Here is a 20950-nt window from a genome sequence, read left to right as displayed (position 1 = left end):
GGGAGAGGCTATTATCAAAATGAAAAAAAAATACTTGGGAATAATATTAAAATTGAACATTCTATTTCTATAAATGTTTTCAAGATTAGGAGTAACTGTTTTATTTGATGTCCTACCTTGAATTTGCTGTATCCTAAATGATAGTGAGAACTGAGGAAAGCAAGATAACTCATCAGAGTCTTTTTATGTAGAACAAAAGAATTTCTATCCTATATCAGGACGGGATAGAGCTCACACTTTAATTACGTCAAATACTGTAAAGTGAAATATCACTTGAATTAATAATATTATAATAGAATAAAATACTTTTTGTAAGACCGTAACGCCATACCGACCGAACAACGCGAAAGCTGAACCACTGCACTACTAAAGTACTAAATGAAATTTCGTAGAGCCAACTATAATATTTACTTCAACTAGATATTCTACTTATGATAGAGAAAGAGAGGAGGAGAGGAATAATATTAGACAGAGAGTGAATCGTTTAGTGCTTTTTTATTTCTGATTTCTGAAGTCTTTAAAAGTTCGGAATGCATTTCAAGGAAATGCCATCAGCCAGCACTATTGCAAATATTGCGCCGTCTAGACTGGTAATTGTGGTGCTGTGTGAACAGAAACAAGTGTAGAGACATAACAGCCATTCTGCCAATTATGCGAACTGATGATGCGAATTCTGCCAGTAAAGAATACAGTATACAATCAATATTATGTATAATTATGCAACTGTAGGCTGTGCCTGAAGAATGAATTAGTCAAACACTTAGAACAATAAATCAGTTATAAAAACTCATATTCATCACCGTAAATGAATTCCATATTGAATTGTTTTTGGAAAAATAAGATTCACAATTTCAGGTTTACAATCCCGAAAGTCCCGGGATTGACGCTGAAAAATCCCGGGATTGTTAGGTATCAAAAATGGACCGGGATCCCGGGATTCGGGATCCCGGGATTGACATCCCTAGTTTCAAGGTCCCCTGAGTCCAAAAAAGTGTTTTTTGGGTATTGGTTTGTGTGTGTGTGTGTATATGTGTGTGTGTACACGATATCTAATCTCTCAATTAATGGAATGGCTTGAAATTCGGAAAATAAGGTCCTTACAAGTTACAATACTATTAGCATGTCCTATTCCACCCTCTAGGTTTCCTAATAATTGCGAAGTATTGCTACGACGCGGACTAGCTACAGTCGGATATGGGTCGGGGTCAGTAGCCGTACTGACAGGTGGAGTTACCGGACCTACACTTCTCCCTCTATCCTGATTCTTTACCCTCAGCTTCTTTCGCGAGATTTTTAATTTCAGGGGAAGAGTGTTTGTCCGTGCCGTTGCTGGCTGATTCGGCCCTCGGCCTTTGGAATACAGGGTGGGTGTTAAGGGAGATTAAGATAACCCTATACAAGGAGACGGATCTGACTATCAGATCCCTACCAATAATTCTATTTATAAAGGTAGTACGCAATCTGAACCAACTGCGAATTGACGGCGAGCAAGCTGCACCTGCAAGCCCGGGATGTGGTTTTTCTATGGGGTTTAAGGTGAGGGCTATGGAGTAACGGTATGGCGGAACTATGGAGTTGTTAGTGATATTTAAGATATCGTCAAATAGAGCACGGTATAGGGTGTAAGCTATAGAGAGTAGGGTGTAGGGTATGAGGTATACGGTATAGGGTATAGGGAACAGAGAATCAATAATAAGATTATTATTCTCTACAGCAAATAAATATCTGCTCAATAATCCGCAATCTGAGAATTGTGCTCTAGCTCTCAGCAAGCTGGACCTGCTAGCTAAATACAGTATATCAATTTCAATTATGTGGTAATTAAAATTTAGAGAATAAGGTTTGAGGTGTGGGATTTCTGAGTCGCGAGCCTGCAGCTGCGAAAGGATTTTCAGCAATTCTGAAACTGCTAAACAGGATTCCCGCGCTAATCTGATGACTGCGCGCCGGTTATTAAGGGCCAATCCGTGACTGCCCTTAAGGGTATGGGAATCACTCTCAATCGTCCAAAACGCTTTTAAATTAATAGTCAGTATGTTGACTATTATGAGAGGATAGAAAAGATTTTTCACAGACACAGTCTGTAGAATAACATCGGGAAGACAACAGTCTGTCGTTGTCAGGGTAGGAAAGGATCTTTCCAGGATTTTCCACAAGGAAAGTATCGAGTCAGAGACTCCTAATTCAGGGAAAGATTTCAATAGACTTTTCCAAGTAATTGCCAGTCTAAGGACTACCACATGATCGATCTCTAATTTGCAACTGAGATCACGGGAAAATTCGTGAATTTTCCACAGGGAAAACCAGCAAATATAATATTTGCTATTAAAGAAGACAGGTTTCTAAGAATTTTAGAAAGGATTCGCGGTTCTGAAAACCCGCGACTAGGACGATCTCGAATCTGAAACTGAGATCAGGAAGGATTTTAACACAGGAAGAATTAAGAGAAAGAAAGAGAAAGGATGCCGCAGTCTAAAAACTTCGGCGAGGAAGTCCTCAAGCTGTACCTGAGAGCTAGAAGGACTTTAGTAAAGGGAAAGTTGAGAGAAAGAAAGAGAAAGGACGTCGCAGTCTACCAACTTCGACAAGGACGAACTCAAGCTGTACCTGAGTTCTCTAGGAAATGATTGGAATTTTCCTACTAGGAATTACAGCAAGTCAGAAACTGCTAAGAAAAGTTAAAATACAGGGCCACTCTATAGTATGAAAACTAAGCAAGGAAAATTTACCATAAATGATAATAATCTCTCTACAAGGATAAAAATTAATAGAGAAAACTTTTCTCAAAAGGAAAAGGGATTTTCCCACAAGAATAAAAATTAATTGAGTAGAACTATTCCCAAAAAGGACAGGGATTTCCCTACAAGAATAAAAATTCAATGGAGAAAAATTACTCTTTAAATCAAAGGCCACCTTACTACAGAGAAGGAAAAATATACGGACTACCAGTCCTGACATCCAATTACCTGAATCGACGTGGATACTGATACAGAGAATAGCGAACCGATTCCCACTTCCCGTATTATGATTAAAAACGTCGTTAAGCGACAGAGTCGAGACTTAAGAATTAAGCCCTCAAAAATAATCCGCTATAAGAGCCTAGCTAAATTTCCCACTCAACTATTTGTAGCACAAACTTGAGATCCCTTACAGGTTTCAAAACCAAGGATAACTCGTTCACCCCCAGTGATACGAATTTAGGAAAAATAACCGACAAGAAAGAAAATCCCCCAGGAGAATCCACCTTCAAATACAGTCGGCAATTCGACATACAATATTCCATTCACTAAAATACAGAATAGAATATTAACCCTCTAGTACACCACTATTGGGAGCGCCGCACGGAATGCAGCCGTACACAAACCCATTCACCGAACAACTGCTTCTCTCCCAGGTCTTCTTGGAGCAGCACCGGGTCACTGAAAATTAGGAGGCCGGGGGAAAAGAGATTCCCGACCAATGAGAGTCTGAAAAGATGATCACGCCACTGGTCATGTGACAGGGTTTGACTCAGCTGCTCCTGATGTTAAGGGTGCAGCTAATGATGACAATAATACTAATTACTACACTAAATCAGACCGGTAAACAATATTTCTATTCCAGAAATTTCATGAAGAGCAATACCAACCCGACTTGGTAGCCGCTTATCGTTTTGATGATATGGCTGCTGCTGATTCATAGGGATTGGCGACGATGGTGATACTGTGCATACACTACTACAACAAGATATATCTGGAAGTCGTCGACCCCATTCTAATTCTAAAACAGAATAAATTCGCTAATTTTACACTAGACGACGGCTCTCCATCCATCACAAAAATTCACTTTGTGACAATACAAGGATGCGACATGAACAATTTTGATCAAATGCAATTCAAGAAGGCACCTAAAAAAGGCAAAAATGTTGTCAAAAACAGGGTTTTTTCGCGATTTTCTCAAAAACGGCTTCAACGATTTCGATCAAATTTATACCTAAAATAGTTATTGATAAGCTCTATCAACTGCCACAAGTCCAATATCTGTAAGAATGTCAGGAGCTTCGCCCCATCCATGCAAAGTTTGATTTAAGATTCCCAATTATCAGGCTTTAGATATAATTTGAACAGAAAATTTCAAGTGGAGAAGATTGAGCATAAAAATCTCTACAATAAATATTCAGTAACATTCTCACCTACAATTAAAAATAAGCTCGGAATTCGAGAAAATGTTATTATTCAATTACAAACTGTTGATCCTATTAAAATTTTATTTAGTTTGCAATTGAATAATAACATTTTCTCGAATTCCGAGCTTATTTTCAATTGGTGAAAATGTTACTGAACATTCTTTGTAGAGATTTTTATGCTCAATCTTCTCCACTTGAAAATTTTTTGTTTAAATTGTATCTGATTAATTCAATCATTCACTATGAAGAGATAGCAGACTTTGTGTGTCTCCAGCTTCATTGTCCTGTCACCAGCTGGCTTAGATCTTTGAATCGTAGACTTGAGATGTGCGTGAACACAAGCATCAGGTGATCAATTTTCATAACGGCAAGGAAAGTTGTGTGAATGCGCCACACCAGATTTTTACATTAAGGAGAAATACCACAATATCTCTTCAAGAATAATCAAGAACTTTAATCCATTTAGATTTTCTTGGTCTATTTCAGCTGTTCTCCTTCGTCACACAAAAAAGAATTCACCTTTCATGGTCAATCCTACACGAAGCTGATCAATATACATGGCGGCGATAATCTGGTTATAGGATCAAAACCAACTCAAACGGTAGCAAAATCTGACATGAAATATATGTAAGTAACCAAATACAATATAATCATAGAGACAAGAAAACATAAGAAGATATCCCATGGTTGTTGTATCCTTAGGGTTCTGTTGTATCCTTAGGGTTTTTTATAATAAATTAACTCATTGATAGGAAATCATAACACTTTAAGTTTTGTTTACTCTCATCAATATCATAATAGCTTCGTATTGTACATAGCCATATGAATCAAATCGTCAGCCAGTGCCTTCTTAATCGGTAATCAGAAGGTATATGACATCTTCCCCCTTATCTTACAAGTTCAAACGTACTGGCCTCTTTATTTCTCTCCCTGATCGACGTGGTGGCTCTGGCAGGACTGGCTCAGGGGCTGCGTCTACAGGTTGTTGCTTTGCTGCATCTACAGGTTGTGGCTGTATCTCCGCCGCTACCGCTGGCTGCTGTTCCACGCCCTGGCTGCTTTCTGCCTGCTGCGTTCCTGGTGGCTGAGTCGCTTGGCGTGCCAACACTGGCCGATTCAAGTTGGTAGGCGAATCCTCCTCTGCTTCTGCCCCCACTGCTCTGATTTGATCTGCATGGCGTCGCCACAACTGCCCCTCCACTAATAGTGTGTAGTTTAAATCCCCATCCCTGTTGACTACTCTTCCAATTATCCATTTTTTGTCAGGTGATGAATAATTACGTGTTGCAACCTTTTGTCCCTCATAAAAGGTTCACAGGAATCCACTGCTCTTGAGGTTATCTTGTGCAGTCTTTATGATGTCAGGACGCAGGATATCTAGTCGCGATCGTATTTCGCAATTGAGGAGCCGCTTTGCAGGTGATTCAGTAGAGGTGACATTTGGTGCCCGGCGATATGTGAACAGGAATATATTTAGCTGCTGTTGGATGAAGCCATTGAACGTCTTTAATGCCCGAAGTCCTTGTTTCAGTGTGAAAACATATCTCTCAGCTTGGCCATTAGATGCAGGGTGGAAAGGTGCTGATGTAATGTGTTTTATTCCATACAGTTTTATGAAGTGTTGAAAGTCTGCACATGTGAATGCACTGGCATTGTCAGAAACTAAGGTGCAAGGGAAGCCATATCTACAAAAGAGTTTTTCTAAGATAAGGATAGCTGAACGAGCTGAACTGTTATTCACAATCTCCACTTCGATCCATTTTGAGTGTGATTAGTGGGAAAGTGAGAGTACTGAAGAAAAGCTGGCTCGGAGCTAGCTCAAAGCTGCCCCAAAACTGGCTCAAGGCTGCCCCAAATCTGATTCTTGGTTCTAACCTTGCCCAACCCAATGTAATCTGAACTAACTTAACCTAGCCATACCCCTAATCTCACAATAAATCTCAAATGAAGATCCTCATTCCCACTTTTTTGGAAAAAAACTAGATCCAGCTTTTTTCTATTTCCTGAATAACTAAAGAACCGTTAATTTTACAAAAAAATTACAAGAATAACTTTTTCCAGTAAATCTAATTACGAATTCATTGACACCTCATTTGTTGAGATTGAACAGAAAATAAGGATCTTATGGGAAAAGTAGATCCAATTTCTTGAATAACTAAGAAACCAATTATTTTACAAGGATAACTTTTTCCAGTAAATCCATTTGTTAAGATTGAACAGAAAATGAGGATCTTATGGGAAAAATTGGATCCAATTTCTTGAACAACTAAGAAACTGTTAATTTCATCAAAAAGCCACAAGAATAATTTTTTCCAGTAAATTCATTTGTCAAGGGATCTAACTCAACTTTTTCTGAAACTCATTTAACACATAGTAATATACCAATTAGCATTCCATTCAGGTCATGGGAATTGCATGAATTTCCATAATTACCTGAAACTACCAATCTTCAATGGACAGTTAAGACAACTTCGAACATATTAAAACCTAGATTCATTATACTTGGATTTCAAAAGAATAGGAAAAATGTTATAACTGCTAACAGGTCACATTTCGATTTCTGTAATCTGAACAATGTCAATCTCTATTTAAATGCTCAATCATTCCCCCATGAGAATATTGCTGGTAATAAACATTCATTGTATCACATGTTCTCTGAATTCCAAAATGAATACCATCCTTATAACAGCAGTACATCAATTGAGTATAAAACATTTGATGAATATGCACCATTGATTGTTATAGACTGAAGTAAGCAAAATGAACTATTGAAATCTGGAGCAATAGACATAAAGTTGACATTGGAAACAACAAATAATTTCTCAGGAAAAACCAGTGCCTACTGTTTAATCCTCGATGATAATGAGTTTGAATATACACCACTGAGTGGAACAGTAAAAAGAGTATTATAAATTTGAAAAGATCTTCTATAAATAACAAAAAGATTTGGTTAAAAACTAGACAATATTCAAATCAAAAGTATTAATCTCCCAACCACTTCCACACTCTACAAATGTATCAATATTTTACCTTCGGCATCATCCCATTGATTACTAAACATTATCATCAATTTGTAGAATTGTTCTTGTTCTCCCATAGAATGATCTCCAACCATTCTCTTCAAATATATTTTTAAAGCATTTTATATTATTATTATTTGATTTATCAGCTTCTTTCAATGCACAAGATATTCAAATACTGACTGTGATGATATAGTGTCAAATTTGCGCCATCTATATGAGCTTAGATTTTTCAAATGAATTTATTTCATTAAAGTTGAATAATGTTCTTGGTCTGGGTAACCAAACCTACATTTTTTTCTGGGTGTACTCACCTAGATCTACAATTTCTTTCTAGGTGTAGGTGAGTACACCCAGGAAAAATTGTAGGTTTGGTTACCCAGACCAAGAACATTATTCAACTTTAATGAAATGAATTCATTTGAAAAATCTAAGCTCATATAGATGGTGCAAATTTGACACTATATCATCACAGTCAGTATTTGAATATCTTGTGCTTTGAAAGAAGCTGATAAATCAAATAATAATATAAAATGCTTTAAAATTATATTTGAAGAGAATGGTTGATCATTCTATGGGAGATCAAGAACAATTCTAAAAATTAATGATAATGTTGAGTAATCAATGGGATAATGCCGAAGGTAAAATATTGATACATTTGTAGAGTGTGGAAGTGGCTGGGAGATTAATACTTTTGATTTGAATATTGTCTAGTTTTTAACCAAATCTTTTTGTTATTTTATAGAAGATCTTTTCAAATTTATAATACTCTTTTTACTGTTCCACTCAGTGGTGTATATTCAAACTCATTATCATCGAGGATTAAACAGTAGGCACTGGTTTTTCCTGAGAAATTATTTGTTGTTTCCAATGTCAACTTTATGTCTATTGCTCCAGATTTCAATAGTTCATTTTGCTTACTTCAGTCTATAACAACCAATGGTGCATATCCATCAAATGTTTTATACTCAATTGATGTACTGCTGTTATAAGGATGGTATTCATTTTGGAATTCAGAGAACATGTGATACAATGAATGTTTATTACCAGCAATATTCTCATAGGGGAATGATTGAGCATTTAAATAGAGATTGACATTGTTCAGATTACAGAAATCGAAATGGAAAAATTTATAGAAGAATACTCTTTTTACTGTTCCACTCAGTGGTGTATATTCAAACTCATTATCATCAAGGATTAAACAGTAGGCACTGGTTTTTTCTGAGAAATTATTTGTTGTTTCCAATGTCAACTTTATGTCTATTGCTCCAGATTTCAATAGTTCATTTTGCTTACTTCAGTCTATAACAACCAATGGTGCATATTCATCAAATGTTTTATACTCAATTGATGTACTGCTGTTATAAGGATGGTATTCATTTTGGAATTCAGAGAACATGTGATACAATGAATGTTTATTACCAGCAATATTTTCATAGGGGAATGATTGAGCATTTAAATAGAGATTAACATTGTTCAGATTACAGAAATCGAAATGTGACCTGTTAGCAGTTATAACATTTTTCCTATTCTTTTGAAATCCAAGTATAATGAATCTAGGTTTTAATATATTCGAAGTTGTCTTAACTGTCCATTGAAGATTGGTAGTTTCAGGTAATTATGGAAATTCATGCAATTCCCATGACCTGAATGGAATGCTAATTGGTATATTACTATGTGTTAAGAATGAGTTTCAGAAAAAGTTGAGTTAGATCCCTTGACAAATGAATTTACTGGAGAAAATTATTCTTGTAGCTTTTTGATGAAATCAACAGTTTCTTAGTTGTTCAAAAAATTGGATCCAATTTTTTCCATAAGATCCTTATTTTCTGTTCAATCTTAACAAATGGATTTACTGGAAAAAGTTATCCTTGTAAAATAATTGGTTTCTTAGTTATTCAAGAAATTGGATCTACTTTTTCCATAAGATCCTTATTTTCTGTTCAATCTTGACAAATGGGGTGTCAATGGATTTGTAATTAGAATCAATAGAAAAAGTTATTCTTGTAAAATTAACGGTTTCTTAGTTATTCAAGAAATAAAAAAAGCCGGATCTACACTTCTCTTATAAGAGTGGGACTGATCCTTATTTTCTGTTCAATCTCAACAAATGGGGTGTCAATGGATTCGTAATTAGATTTACTGGAAAAAGTTATACCTGTATTTTTTTTGTAAAATTAACGGTTTCTTAGTTATTCAGGAAATAAAAAAAAGCTGTATCTAGTTTTTTCCAAAAAAGTGGGAATGAGGATCTTCATTTGAGATTTATTGTGAGATTAGGGGTATGGCTAGGTTAAGTTAGTTCAGATTACATTGGGTTGGGCAAGGTTAGAACCAAGAATCAGATTTGGGGCAGCCTTGAGCCAGCTTTTTTTCAGTACTCTCACTTTCCCACTACTAGTGTGTATTCACTACTATAAAAGATGTGACCCATGAATGGTCCTGCAAAATCCACATGTATTCTTTCCCATGGAGGAGAAGGATATTCCCCGAAGTGTGTTTGAACCTTCCCTGGATTATTTTGTGTGTTAATACAGTTGGAACAGTTGTTGCATGTATTTTCAATGTCCTCATTAATGTTTGGCCAATACACAAGTGAACGAGCCAAGGCTTCCATCTTCTGTATTCCCAGATGACCACTGTTGAACTCTTGGAGAATGAGCCTCTGATATTTTGATGGAATGTAGACTCTGCTTCCACAAAATATGACTCCATTGTGAAGTGACATAGAATGAGTAATTGCTCCCACAGATACTCCTTTCTGCAATTTATCCAGTATTTCTAGTAGATATGGGTCTAGTAGAATTCATCTAGTATTTCCGGTAGATTTGGGTCTTCCAGTGTTCCTTTCCTAATGTCATGGCATGTAATTGGTAGAGTGTTGATTTTTTCAAGTTGGAATAATGATATTTCATCAAGGTGGTTTTCTTCCTCTTCTGGTTCCTGGAATAATTCTTGTGAAGATGCTGGTAGATGGGACAGGAAGTCAGCATTGCCATGCTGTTCTGATGGCACATATTGGATATTAAACTGAAACATTTGGAGGTGGAGTGCATAATGCAAAAGTCGTGTAGCACTTAGAACAGGTAGTCCATTTTTGTTTCCAAAAATATGTATGAGAGGTCTATGGTCAGTCTTCAAGGTGAACTCTCTTCCATAGATGTAGTTGAAGAACTTTTCCACTCCCCATTTGATTGCCAAGGCCTCCTTGTCTAATTGTGAATAATTCCTTTCACTCTTATTGAGGGTGCGTGATGTGGAAGCAATTGGTCTTCCTCCATCTTGTATTTGATGGGAAAGGATAGCTCCCAATCCAATTGGTGATGCATCCACAGAGAGTATCAAAGGAAGATCTGGATTATAGTGTACAAGAATTCTGTCAGATACAATTTCTTCCTTTACTCTTCTCATACTCCTGTCTTTAATCTCAGTCCACTTGAATACTGTATCATTTTTCAACAAATTGTACAATGGCTCAGCAATTGTGGACAAATTTTCCACAAATCGAGAATAAAATGAAACCATTCCTAAGAAGACTTTCAATTATTTTTTGTCTGACAGTGTCTTGCCATTCAAAATAGCATCTGTCTTGTCAGATGTCTTCCTAAGTCCTTCACAGTCGATTATGTATCCAAGGTACTTCACCTCTCTTTGCATGAACTTACATGCTCCTTCATTCAGTCTGATATCATTTTCATCTAGTTCCTTTAGAACTACTTCTAAACGTTCTAGATGTTCCCTATCTGAGCTGCCTGTAATGATTATATCATCATGTACCACACAGACCCCTGAAATCTGACCTATAACTCCATCAATATAATTATGATTGCCACACAGCAGGGGCAGAGCTAATGCCATACATCAATCGATTTACTGCATACAGTCCTTTGTGGGTATTTATGGTGAGTACCTGTGAAGTACTGTCAGTAGCTGGAATGTGTAGGAATGCTGTTTTTATGTCCAATGTAGTGAACAATTCCCATCCAGCCAATTTAGCAAAGACACATTCATAACCAGGAAAAGGGTGTTGTGGAATAAACATCTGTGGGTTCACTGTTAATTTTATAATCTGCACAGAGACGTATGTCTCCATTGGGCTTCACAACTGGAACCACTGGGGTGGCCCAGTCAGAGAATTGCATTTTACTTATAATACCTTCTGTCACAAGTATGTGTATTTAACTTTCAATCTGCGACTGAAGAGCAAAGGGAACTGGTCTTGCACGCTTGAAGATGGGTTGGGCGTCATCCTTTAGTTCAATATTGTAGGTGTAATCTTTTGCAACTTCAACAGTCTTTTTGAATAAATTCGTGTGTGCAGTCAATAGTTTGTTCAAGTCTGGGTTGTTTGTGAATTCAAGATTGTTTATTCCGTGGTATTCAGGGAGAATATTAAGGGTATTTATCCAATCTCTACCCATTATTGAGCTGCAGTCCTCTTTTGTGATGTATAGTTTAAGTGTTTCCAATTTGTTGTTGTAGCTGGCATGCACATGAATAACTGCTAGCAGACGTATTTCTGTATTTTCATAGGTTCGGAAAATTGTGCTGGTGGGCAAAGCACCTTTACTAGGGATGCTTTTGAGTGTTTTATTACTGATCACAGTAGCTCCACTTCCAGTATCCAATTCCATTGGAGTATCGTGGCCATTGATTTGTACAGTAACTATAACTGGTGGAGGGTTACTGATACTGGATTCTATGTTGTAGATAGGCACTTGTTTATCATCGTGTGTCTCACAGTCATCCAAAACTGAAGTTTCATCTTGATTGTCAACATTTTTTGCACGGCAGACATCAAGAACATTGATGCGTTTTGCATTTTGTGGTTTTGTGTTTTTGCGTTTTCTTTTCAAGGCAGACATCAACAACATGGTTGTCTCGTTTGCAATATGAACAGAATAAATGTTTTTTGTGCAGGATTTTGCAATGTGATTTGACTCTCCACACTGATAGCACTTTCGTTGCCCTGAATCTATGCTGTTAACTGGAATTTGCATGAAACTGCTTTTAGTATTTTCAAGGATTCTCTGTGTGCCCATTGATGTCTTTTCAATTGCTAAGGCAATCTCTACTGTTTTCTTCAGAGTAATATTGTCCTCCTCAAAAAGTCTATGTAGAATTGATTTTGAACGTAGGCCAGGCCACTAACAAAGACGTCTCTCAGCATTGTTGACAATGTATTATTATTGTATTTACATAGGACAGCTAACTTATGCAACTCAGACATATAAATGCTTATTGATTCACCTTCTTGTTGTTTGTGATTGATAAACGTATGCCGAGCTGGAATAACTAATGGTGCTGGGCTTAAATGATTTTTAAATCCTTGAAAGTCTTGGATTCAACTGTCTCTGGGTATAATAGAGTTGGCTAATGTTACTAATTACGGCACATTTGTATCTCAGCTATTTTTGAAGATAGCGACTCAATCTTTTTTTCAAATGAAAGAGAAAGGAAAAATAGGTGTCACTAGCCTAATTTTAACTCAAAAAAGTTATTCTGAATAATATTAAAGGCATTTCGAAAATATCACAGGAACTAACCTTATTATCAGTACTTAGTCAGTATTTTTACTCTTTATTTACTGTTGAAATACTTGTATCTTGTATTCTTTGCTCATTAATCTAAATTAACTTTGTCTCAGAATGTTTTTTTTTGTTTTAAACAATATAAATTATGGTACTTTAAACGATTACCATAGTATCAACTGTGATAGCGATAGCCTGTGCAGGATGAATCAATGTTTTTCGATGGTGCATGGGATTATCGATTTATTGATATCAATAATTTTCCCTATGAAACTCCTGCATCGATTTCAGCTTTTGATAGGCTATAAGTTTACTATTGCTTTACAATATTTTTTTTTATAAAAACAATTTAAAATAGGTATGGAAAATTATTTTGGAACTTTTATATGTAACTTTTATCTTTATTTATTCTATGAAAACGAAAAGGTGATATTTTTTATTATTGAACATGATATTTTTTGAAGATTTCAATTTTTTTCTAATGAAAGAGGGAGAAAAAATAGGTCTCGGCAGCTGGATAACAATAAGTATTGATGAAATTTAATATTATTCATATTAATAACCAATATTGAATTTTGCCTAACCTATAATGTTTTTACAAGCACCAAAGAGTTGTAGAGTTATAGAGTTGTTGCTCTATCCAAAATAATGATCACAAGTTTGAAGCATGCTTAACAGTGTCATCGTTTTTTGTAATTGCTCAATAAGAGAGATTCCGGTCATCACTTGTTCGATTACTGATTCAATAGTTCAATATTCATTTCAATGTTTTTCTTTATTATTTTCTCACAAACTTTGATTTGATATATTCGAATTCTGATTCAATCTACATTTTTTCCATAATTGGAAGTATTATTCTGAAAAGATAAAAGTAACTCTAGTGGATACTAAAATTTTGAAGTCTCATTTAGGTATTGATAATTGAAGTTGAAAGGAAATCTGAATAATACAAAAAATTGCCAATTTTTGCTTGAAAAATGCTCAGAATATTTTTATATGGAGATAACCATTACTGCTGACCCCATTTTCTCCTCTATCTAATGCTATTGATGAAACCTTACTTACCAAAGTTCGATGTGACTACCAAACCTTACCTGGTTAGGCTTTGTTAGATTAGGTTGGGCTATGCTAGCTTTGGGAAAAGTTAGGTTGGATTTCATTGGGTTGGACCACTACCTCTGTAAACGAGGCCATAGTGCATTCGTGTGACATCAGCATAGGTAGGGCTCCTACACCAATAGAAACACTAGCTTATATAGATCAGCTGAGATCAACGAATTTTTATTGGTGTAGGAGCCCTACCTGTGCTGATGTCACACAGATGTGCTACGGCTTTGTTTACAGAGGTAGTGGTTGGACTGAGCTGAATTTGTTAGTTTGAGTTGGGCTTTGTTAGATTGGGGATAATAAAACTTAGGTTAGGAAATTGAAGGTAGGAAAGGTTCGATTAAAAAAAAAAATATAGATTGGGAGAACTATAGTTAGATGAGATTAGGTTGGGGAACTTTAGATTAGAAGAAGAATTGATTGGAAAAGTTTAGGTCAGGAAAGTTCATATTAGGAAAAACTAAGGTTAGGAAAAGCTTAGGTAAGGAGGAGCTTAGGTTAGGAAAAGCTTGGGTGAGGAGATGCTTAGGTTAGGAAAAGCTTGGATTAGGAAAAGTTCAGGTTTGAAGGAGGTAAGGTTGGGAAAAGCTTAGGTGAGAAAAGCTGTTTTGGTTAGGAGAGGCTTAGGTTGGGAGACGCTAAGATTAGAAATAACTCAGGTTAGGAGAAGCTTTGGTTAGGAAAAGCTTAGGTTAGGAGAAGCTAAGGTTGGGAGAAGCTTAAGTTAGGAAAAAGCTCAGGTTGAGAGAAGCTGAGGTTAGGGGAAGCTATGGTTGGGAAAAGCTTGGGTTGAGAATAGCTCAGGTTAGGAGAAGCTCAAGTTAGGATAAGGTTGGAGAGGTTTAGGTTTAGAAAAGCTAAGATTAGGGAAAGCTTAGGTTAGGAGGAACTAAGGTTGGGAAAAGCTTAGGTTGGGATAAGCTTAGGTTAGGAAAGCTTAGGTAGGAGAAAGCTTAGGTTAGGGACAGCTTAGGATGGGAAAATCTTAGGTTAGGAGTTGTTTAGGTTAGGAGAAGCTTAGGCTGGGAGAAGCTTAGGTTGGGAGAAGCTAAGATTAGGGAAAACTTGGGTTAGGAGAAGCTTGGGTTAGGAGATGTTCAGGTTAGGAGAAGCTAAGGTTAGGAGAAGTTAGGTTAGGTGAAGCTAAGATTAGGAAAGACTTAGGTTAGGAGAAGCTTTGGTTGAGAAAAGCTTAGGTTAGGAAAGCTCAAGTTAGGAGAAGCTAAGGTTAGAAAGAGCTTGGGTTAGGGAAAGCTAAGATTGAGAAAATCTCAGATTAGAAAAAGCTTAGGTTAGAAAAAGCTCAGGTTAGGGAAGGCTATGAAAACGAAAAGGTGATATTTTTTATTATTGAACATGATATTTTTTGAAGATTTCAATTTTTTTCTAATGAAAGAGGGAGAAAAAATAGGTCTCGGCAGCTGGATAACAATTAGTATTGATGAAATTTAATATTATTCATATTAATAACCAATATTGAATTTTGCCTAACCTATAATGTTTTTACATGCACCAAAGAGTTGTAGAGTTATAGAGTTGTTGCTCTATCCAAATGATCACAAGTTTGAAGCATGCTTAACAGTGTCATCGTTTTTTGTAATTGCTCAATAAGAGAGATTCCGGTCATCACTTGTTCGATTACTGATTCAATAGTTCAATATTCATTTCAATGTTTTTCTTTATTATTTTCTCACAAACTTTGATTTGATATATTCGAATTCTGATTCAATCTACATTTTTTCCATAATTGGAAGTATTATTCTGAAAAGATAAAAGTAACTCTAGTGGATACTAAAATTTTGAGGTCTCATTTAGGTATTGATAATTGAAGTTGAAAGGAAATCTGAATAATACAAAAAATTGCCAATTTTTGCTTGAAAAATGCTCAGAATATTTTTATATGGAGATAACCATTACTGCTGACCCCATTTTCTCCTCTATCTAATGCTATTGATGAAACCTTACTTACCAAAGTTCGATGTGACTACCAAACCTTACCTGGTTAGGCTTTGTTAGATTAGGTTGGGCTATGCTAGCTTTGGGAAAAGTTAGGTTGGATTTCATTGGGTTGGACCACTACCTCTGTAAACGAGGCCATAGTGCATTCGTGTGACATCAGCACAGGTAGGGCTCCTACACCAATAGAAACACTAGCTGATATAGATCAGCTGAGATCAACGAATTTTTATTGGTGTAGGAGCCCTACCTGTGCTGATGTCACACAGATGTGCTACGGCTTTGTTTACAGAGGTAGTGGTTGGACTGAGCTGAATTTGTTAGTTTGAGTTGGGCTTTGTTAGATTGGGGATAATAAAACTTAGGTTAGGAAATTGAAGGTAGGAAAGGTTCAATTAAAAAAAAAAAATATAGATTGGGAGAACTATAGTTAGATGAGATTAGGTTGGGGAACTTTAGATTAGAAGAAGAATTGATTGGAAAAGCTTAGGTCAGGAAAGTTCATATTAGGAAAAACTAAGGTTAGGAAAAGCTTAGGTAAGGAGGAGCTTAGGTTAGGAAAAGCTTGGGTGAGGAGATGCTTAGGTTAGAAAAGCTTAGGTGAGAAAAGCTGTTTTGGTTAGGAGAGGCTTAGGTTGGGAGACGCTAAGATTAGAAATAACTCAGGTTAGGAGAAGCTTTGGTTAGGAAAAGCTTAGGTTAGGAGAAGCTAAGGTTGGGAGAAGCTTAAGTTAGGAAAAAGCTCAGGTTGAGAGAAGCTGAGGTTAGGGGAAGCTATGGTTGGGAAAAGCTTGGGTTGGGAATAGCTCAGGTTAGGAGAAGCTCAAGTTAGGATAAGGTTGGAGAGGTTTAGGTTTAGAAAAGCTAAGATTAGGGAAAGCTTAGGTTAGGAGGAACTAAGGTTGGGAAAAGCTTAGGTTGGGATAAGCTTAGGTTAGGGAAAGCTTAGGTAGGAGAAAGCTTAGGTTAGGGACAGCTTAGGATGGGAAAATCTTAGGTTAGGAGTTGTTTAGGTTAGGAGAAGCTTAGGCTGGGAGAAGCTTAGGTTGGGAGAAGCTAAGATTAGGGAAAACTTGGGTTAGGAGAAGCTTGGGTTAGGAGATGTTCAGGTTAGGAGAAGCTAAGGTTAGGAGAAGTTAGGTTAGGTGAAGCTAAGATTAGGAAAGACTTAGGTTAGGAGAAGCTTTGGTTGAGAAAAGCTTAGGTTAGGAAAGCTCAAGTTAGGAGAAGCTAAGGTTAGAAAGAGCTTGGGTTAGGGAAAGCTAAGATTGAGAAAATCTCAGATTAGAAAAAGCTTAGGTTAGAAAAAGCTCAGGTTAGGGAAGGCTTAGGTTAGGGAAAGCATAGGTTAGGAGAGATTTGTTCTTGGCTCAGGCTCAGTAAGCTTTGGTCAGACTTGGTTAGGTTAGCAATTATTTGACTTATTTCAAGAGTTCATTCAATTGAAATTCATTGCTGTCATAAGAAAATGTTCTCAAAAGTAAAGGTTTGTACCTTGTTCAACTCTTTCCAACTCCTAGTTCTGAACTTGAAAGTTCATTCTATTCTCCAAGACTTCTTACCTCCACCTTTTGAAAAATCTCTTTAATCTTAAACTCTACCTTTTGAAAAACATCTTCAATCTTAACTCTTGAATCCTATCTGAATGTTCAATTGAATTTTCAATCAACTTCATTACTATAAATGTGAATGACTTGAGACTAGAATGATATCTGATATCCATTTCATCAAGTAGAAATCAATATGGTATTTCAATGTCCAAGTTTGCCTGCAGTTACTCTTCAATCACTTTCGAAAAAGTTGAATTGATGACTACATTCATTCGAGCAATCGCTTATTTTTAAATCTTCAACTAGGCCATTTCTCGGAGTCAGCTGTGACATTGGCTTCTTTCTTCATTGTTGACATAACCTCACTCTCCATTGTTGAATCTCACTCCAGAAATTAAAACTTGTTTTTCTAATGTTTAAATTAGTATTTTAGGATAAAATTTATAGTAGGCTATGGATACCTATTTTTCTTCCTATTCAATTTAAAAAAAATGAGTACCGTATACAATATATTAGCAATGTAGGCCTACAATAGATCTATATAAAAAGTACAATTCATTAGCCTATAATTGTTAATAAGTCCATATTAGGCCTACTCAAGCTTACCTTTTCAACTAATTTTGGGCTAGTCGGTGCGAGTGAAGAATTATTTTTTCTAGGATTTCTATAAAAAAATAAAATTGGAATAATAGGTCTATGAACTCTAAGAAATACTGAATTATAAACTTCAGTGGAATTACAATTGCTTATTATTAAAAAAGACAGCAATAGTTTAAAGAAATATCACGAAAATTATATTGTCTCAATATAATGTAGCTAAGTTATAGAGTTAAATCATTTTTCCAATTCAAATTTTAACTTACATCATAAATTTCAAGGGTAGTTATCATTGAATTATATTAATATTTCTAGTTATTGGTTAACCAATTTGTAGGTTACATGTTTCAAGATAGCTTATTCAAATTCAAACTTACTTCTTTTACAAAAGTATTATGTTTAGCCGAGTCATGGTTTATAAATAAGAATTATCATGTTATTGATCAACAATAAATTATAAAAACATTGTTGATAATCTAAATTAGTTTCTTTTTAAACGAATTTAAGTACGATGTATTTATGGGTGCGCTCAACTCTATTCTGGAGTTTAAGACTAAATTCATTATTTTTTCAAAACTTTCAAGTAAAAATGTGTTGATTTTGAATCATGTAGGATAAATATTACATATATATATTATCAAAGCTTTTTCAGACTTAATATGATTCATAGCTGGCATACATTTAATAGAGAATGAGTTACAATTTATAAAATAGCGTACCCTGGTAGGTCTACAAAATTTGTATAGTTTAACACCGTAATTGTTTCATTGACATTATGACATTTACAATCATGAATAATATTTCAATTGAACTACTGTATATACCTATACTTTCTTTTCTTCGAAGTTTAGAATCATTAAGACTGCTAGTAGTGTTTTGAATTACGGTATGTGTTTCCTCTGATCCCACAACTGTGGCTAATTAATAAAGCAGAAGTTATTAAAGATCGCGCTGTAATTCGAATAGCAGAGCTTCAAAACTTAATGAAGTATAAACATATCAGTTTTTTGACATTATATATTATATTAATATATATTAGGTAGAAGTAAAATGACACTCATTCTTTTACCCATTAATCTATTTACTCACCCGGATAAGTAAGAAAGTCGTGTTTCAGTTGATTCGTTGTTGATTATCCATATTTTTTACCAATATTATTACAAAGTCTATTGTATTTTGATAACTTTAAACTGAAAAAACACATTCTTTTGGTGTAACGACGACCGTTTAGTGCTGGTGTGTTGTACATTCTCAAGCCGAACAGAAACTCAAAACGGTAGTCGCCACCAAAAGAATATGAGTGTTTTTTCACTTTAAAGTTATCAAAATGAAATATAGTTAATGTTCAACCTTCTAGAGGTGCACTAAGACACTACTACCTCCGTAAACATGGAGGTGTAGTGACTGAGACCGTAATTGAAAAAAAATTCAAAGATGGCCAATATGGTATGCACTTTTTCAAGAATTGACAGAAAAATGTTGAATACAAGTTCAGTTATAGGGTCTAGAAATTCAAAATAGCTAAACCTTATTGACTTCTATATCGCCCAGAATAGGCGATTTTTTTTGCTCTTACCAGCGTTTTCTTAGCTTTTTAAAAATTCAAGAGAGAATTCTTACGTTTGGTACAAAATTTCAGGTAACTTGAGGTGTATTAGTTAAGTAGGCTATTGCAGGGCCTAGAAGGTGTGCTAGATATTGGCATTTCCAGTGTTTATCTGTGTTTTATCAGTATTTTCAAAACCTAATGAGCAGAAAATGTTAAAATTTCATACAATTTTTTAGCATAATATGAAATAACAGTTCAAGGAATGAAAAGACAAATTTATAGCAACACTGAATTGGATTATTAATTGCGCTATAATGATATCACTGCCATTTAGCGGATAATCTTGACTCAGCTGGGGGACTCTAGCCTTTGCATGATAGAAGAGACCATTATGAATATTAATATAATTTGTGCAAGAGCGCGCTTAATTATGCATAACCAAGCTTGCAGACGAGAAACGTACAATATCTGAAAAGAGGAAGAGGAACACTCACACTGTAAGCACTTGGTTGCATTCAGTGTGAACAACATGTTTCAATAGCATTTTTCAAATTTTGTTTTTCGGGTCATGCATGATTCGACGAAAATTTGCACATACCCATTCAATGTGATCATACCCTTATTCTCATGTTTCAGGATATTATTCATACTATTACTTTTGTGACCAAGAATAAATCTTTTAAGTAGTATCCTACCAGAGCAACATAGCATTGGTTCATTAGCACTATTGAAGAATATACATAGATTTTTCATGATACGACATGGTCTTACATATGATATAAATACAAGAACTCTGATATCTCACTCTACAACAAATTATTATTTACTCTGTATCGATCAGCCATAACCCATAAAGAATACTACTTACCAGTACTTACTTCCGATGAGTAAGATGTATTCCTCACGGTCTTGGATCGGGGAATCGTCAAATTTCAAATTGTGTCAAACTCTGTTAAGAGTAGAAACAGATTAGATAAAAATGATATGTAATTTACTGGATCAGACTGAATATTAAAATCCTTTACTGAGTAAGCTAGCAGTATAATCATTGATCACATATTTTCGTTTATAATAATATTGTTAGAAATACCGTACTGTATGTTCTGTTTTAATACTAAAGATAACCAACACTGCAAAAGTTTTCTATTTCAAGCCATTCTTGTTATGATTTGAGAAGAATTCTTATTCCAATAGTGACTTATATGATAAAATGAGTGATAGCCTACCTATTCACCTTTTCAAAAAAATTATGTTTTATCTAAAAATTTCTTAAATCGAATAAAGCTATAAATATTAGCATACTACAAAAGCTGTGATTGTAATTCCTCTTGTAGAAATTGAGCAATACTGTAATCAAAATTGAAAAAAAACAATAGGTAGACCTAATTCAAAGCTCAAGCAACTCAACTTTACACTATATTTTTTGACAATAATTGAAATATGTGTTTGAATTTGAAAAAGCTAATTTAAAACAA

The 20950-nt window shown here is 35.3% G+C and overlaps 1 protein-coding gene across 2 annotated transcripts in view; it reads left to right on the top strand.

Annotated features, from left to right (window-relative positions):
* LOC111053501 overlaps positions 1 to 20950 on the top strand; it is a 191262-nt gene that overhangs the window by 81850 nt on the left and 88462 nt on the right. For both annotated transcript variants that reach the window (XM_039435528.1, XM_039435527.1), the window contains exon 2: positions 4652 to 4792. In XM_039435528.1, the coding sequence (XP_039291462.1) occupies positions 4652 to 4792 (141 nt within the window). The remainder of the gene's footprint in view (positions 1 to 4651; positions 4793 to 20950) is intronic.

The sequence above is a fragment of the Nilaparvata lugens genome, chromosome 9 (assembly GCF_014356525.2).
Source record: "Nilaparvata lugens isolate BPH chromosome 9, ASM1435652v1, whole genome shotgun sequence".
Lineage (NCBI taxonomy): Eukaryota > Metazoa > Arthropoda > Insecta > Hemiptera > Delphacidae > Nilaparvata > Nilaparvata lugens.
This window is presented reverse-complemented; position numbering and strand designations above follow the sequence as displayed.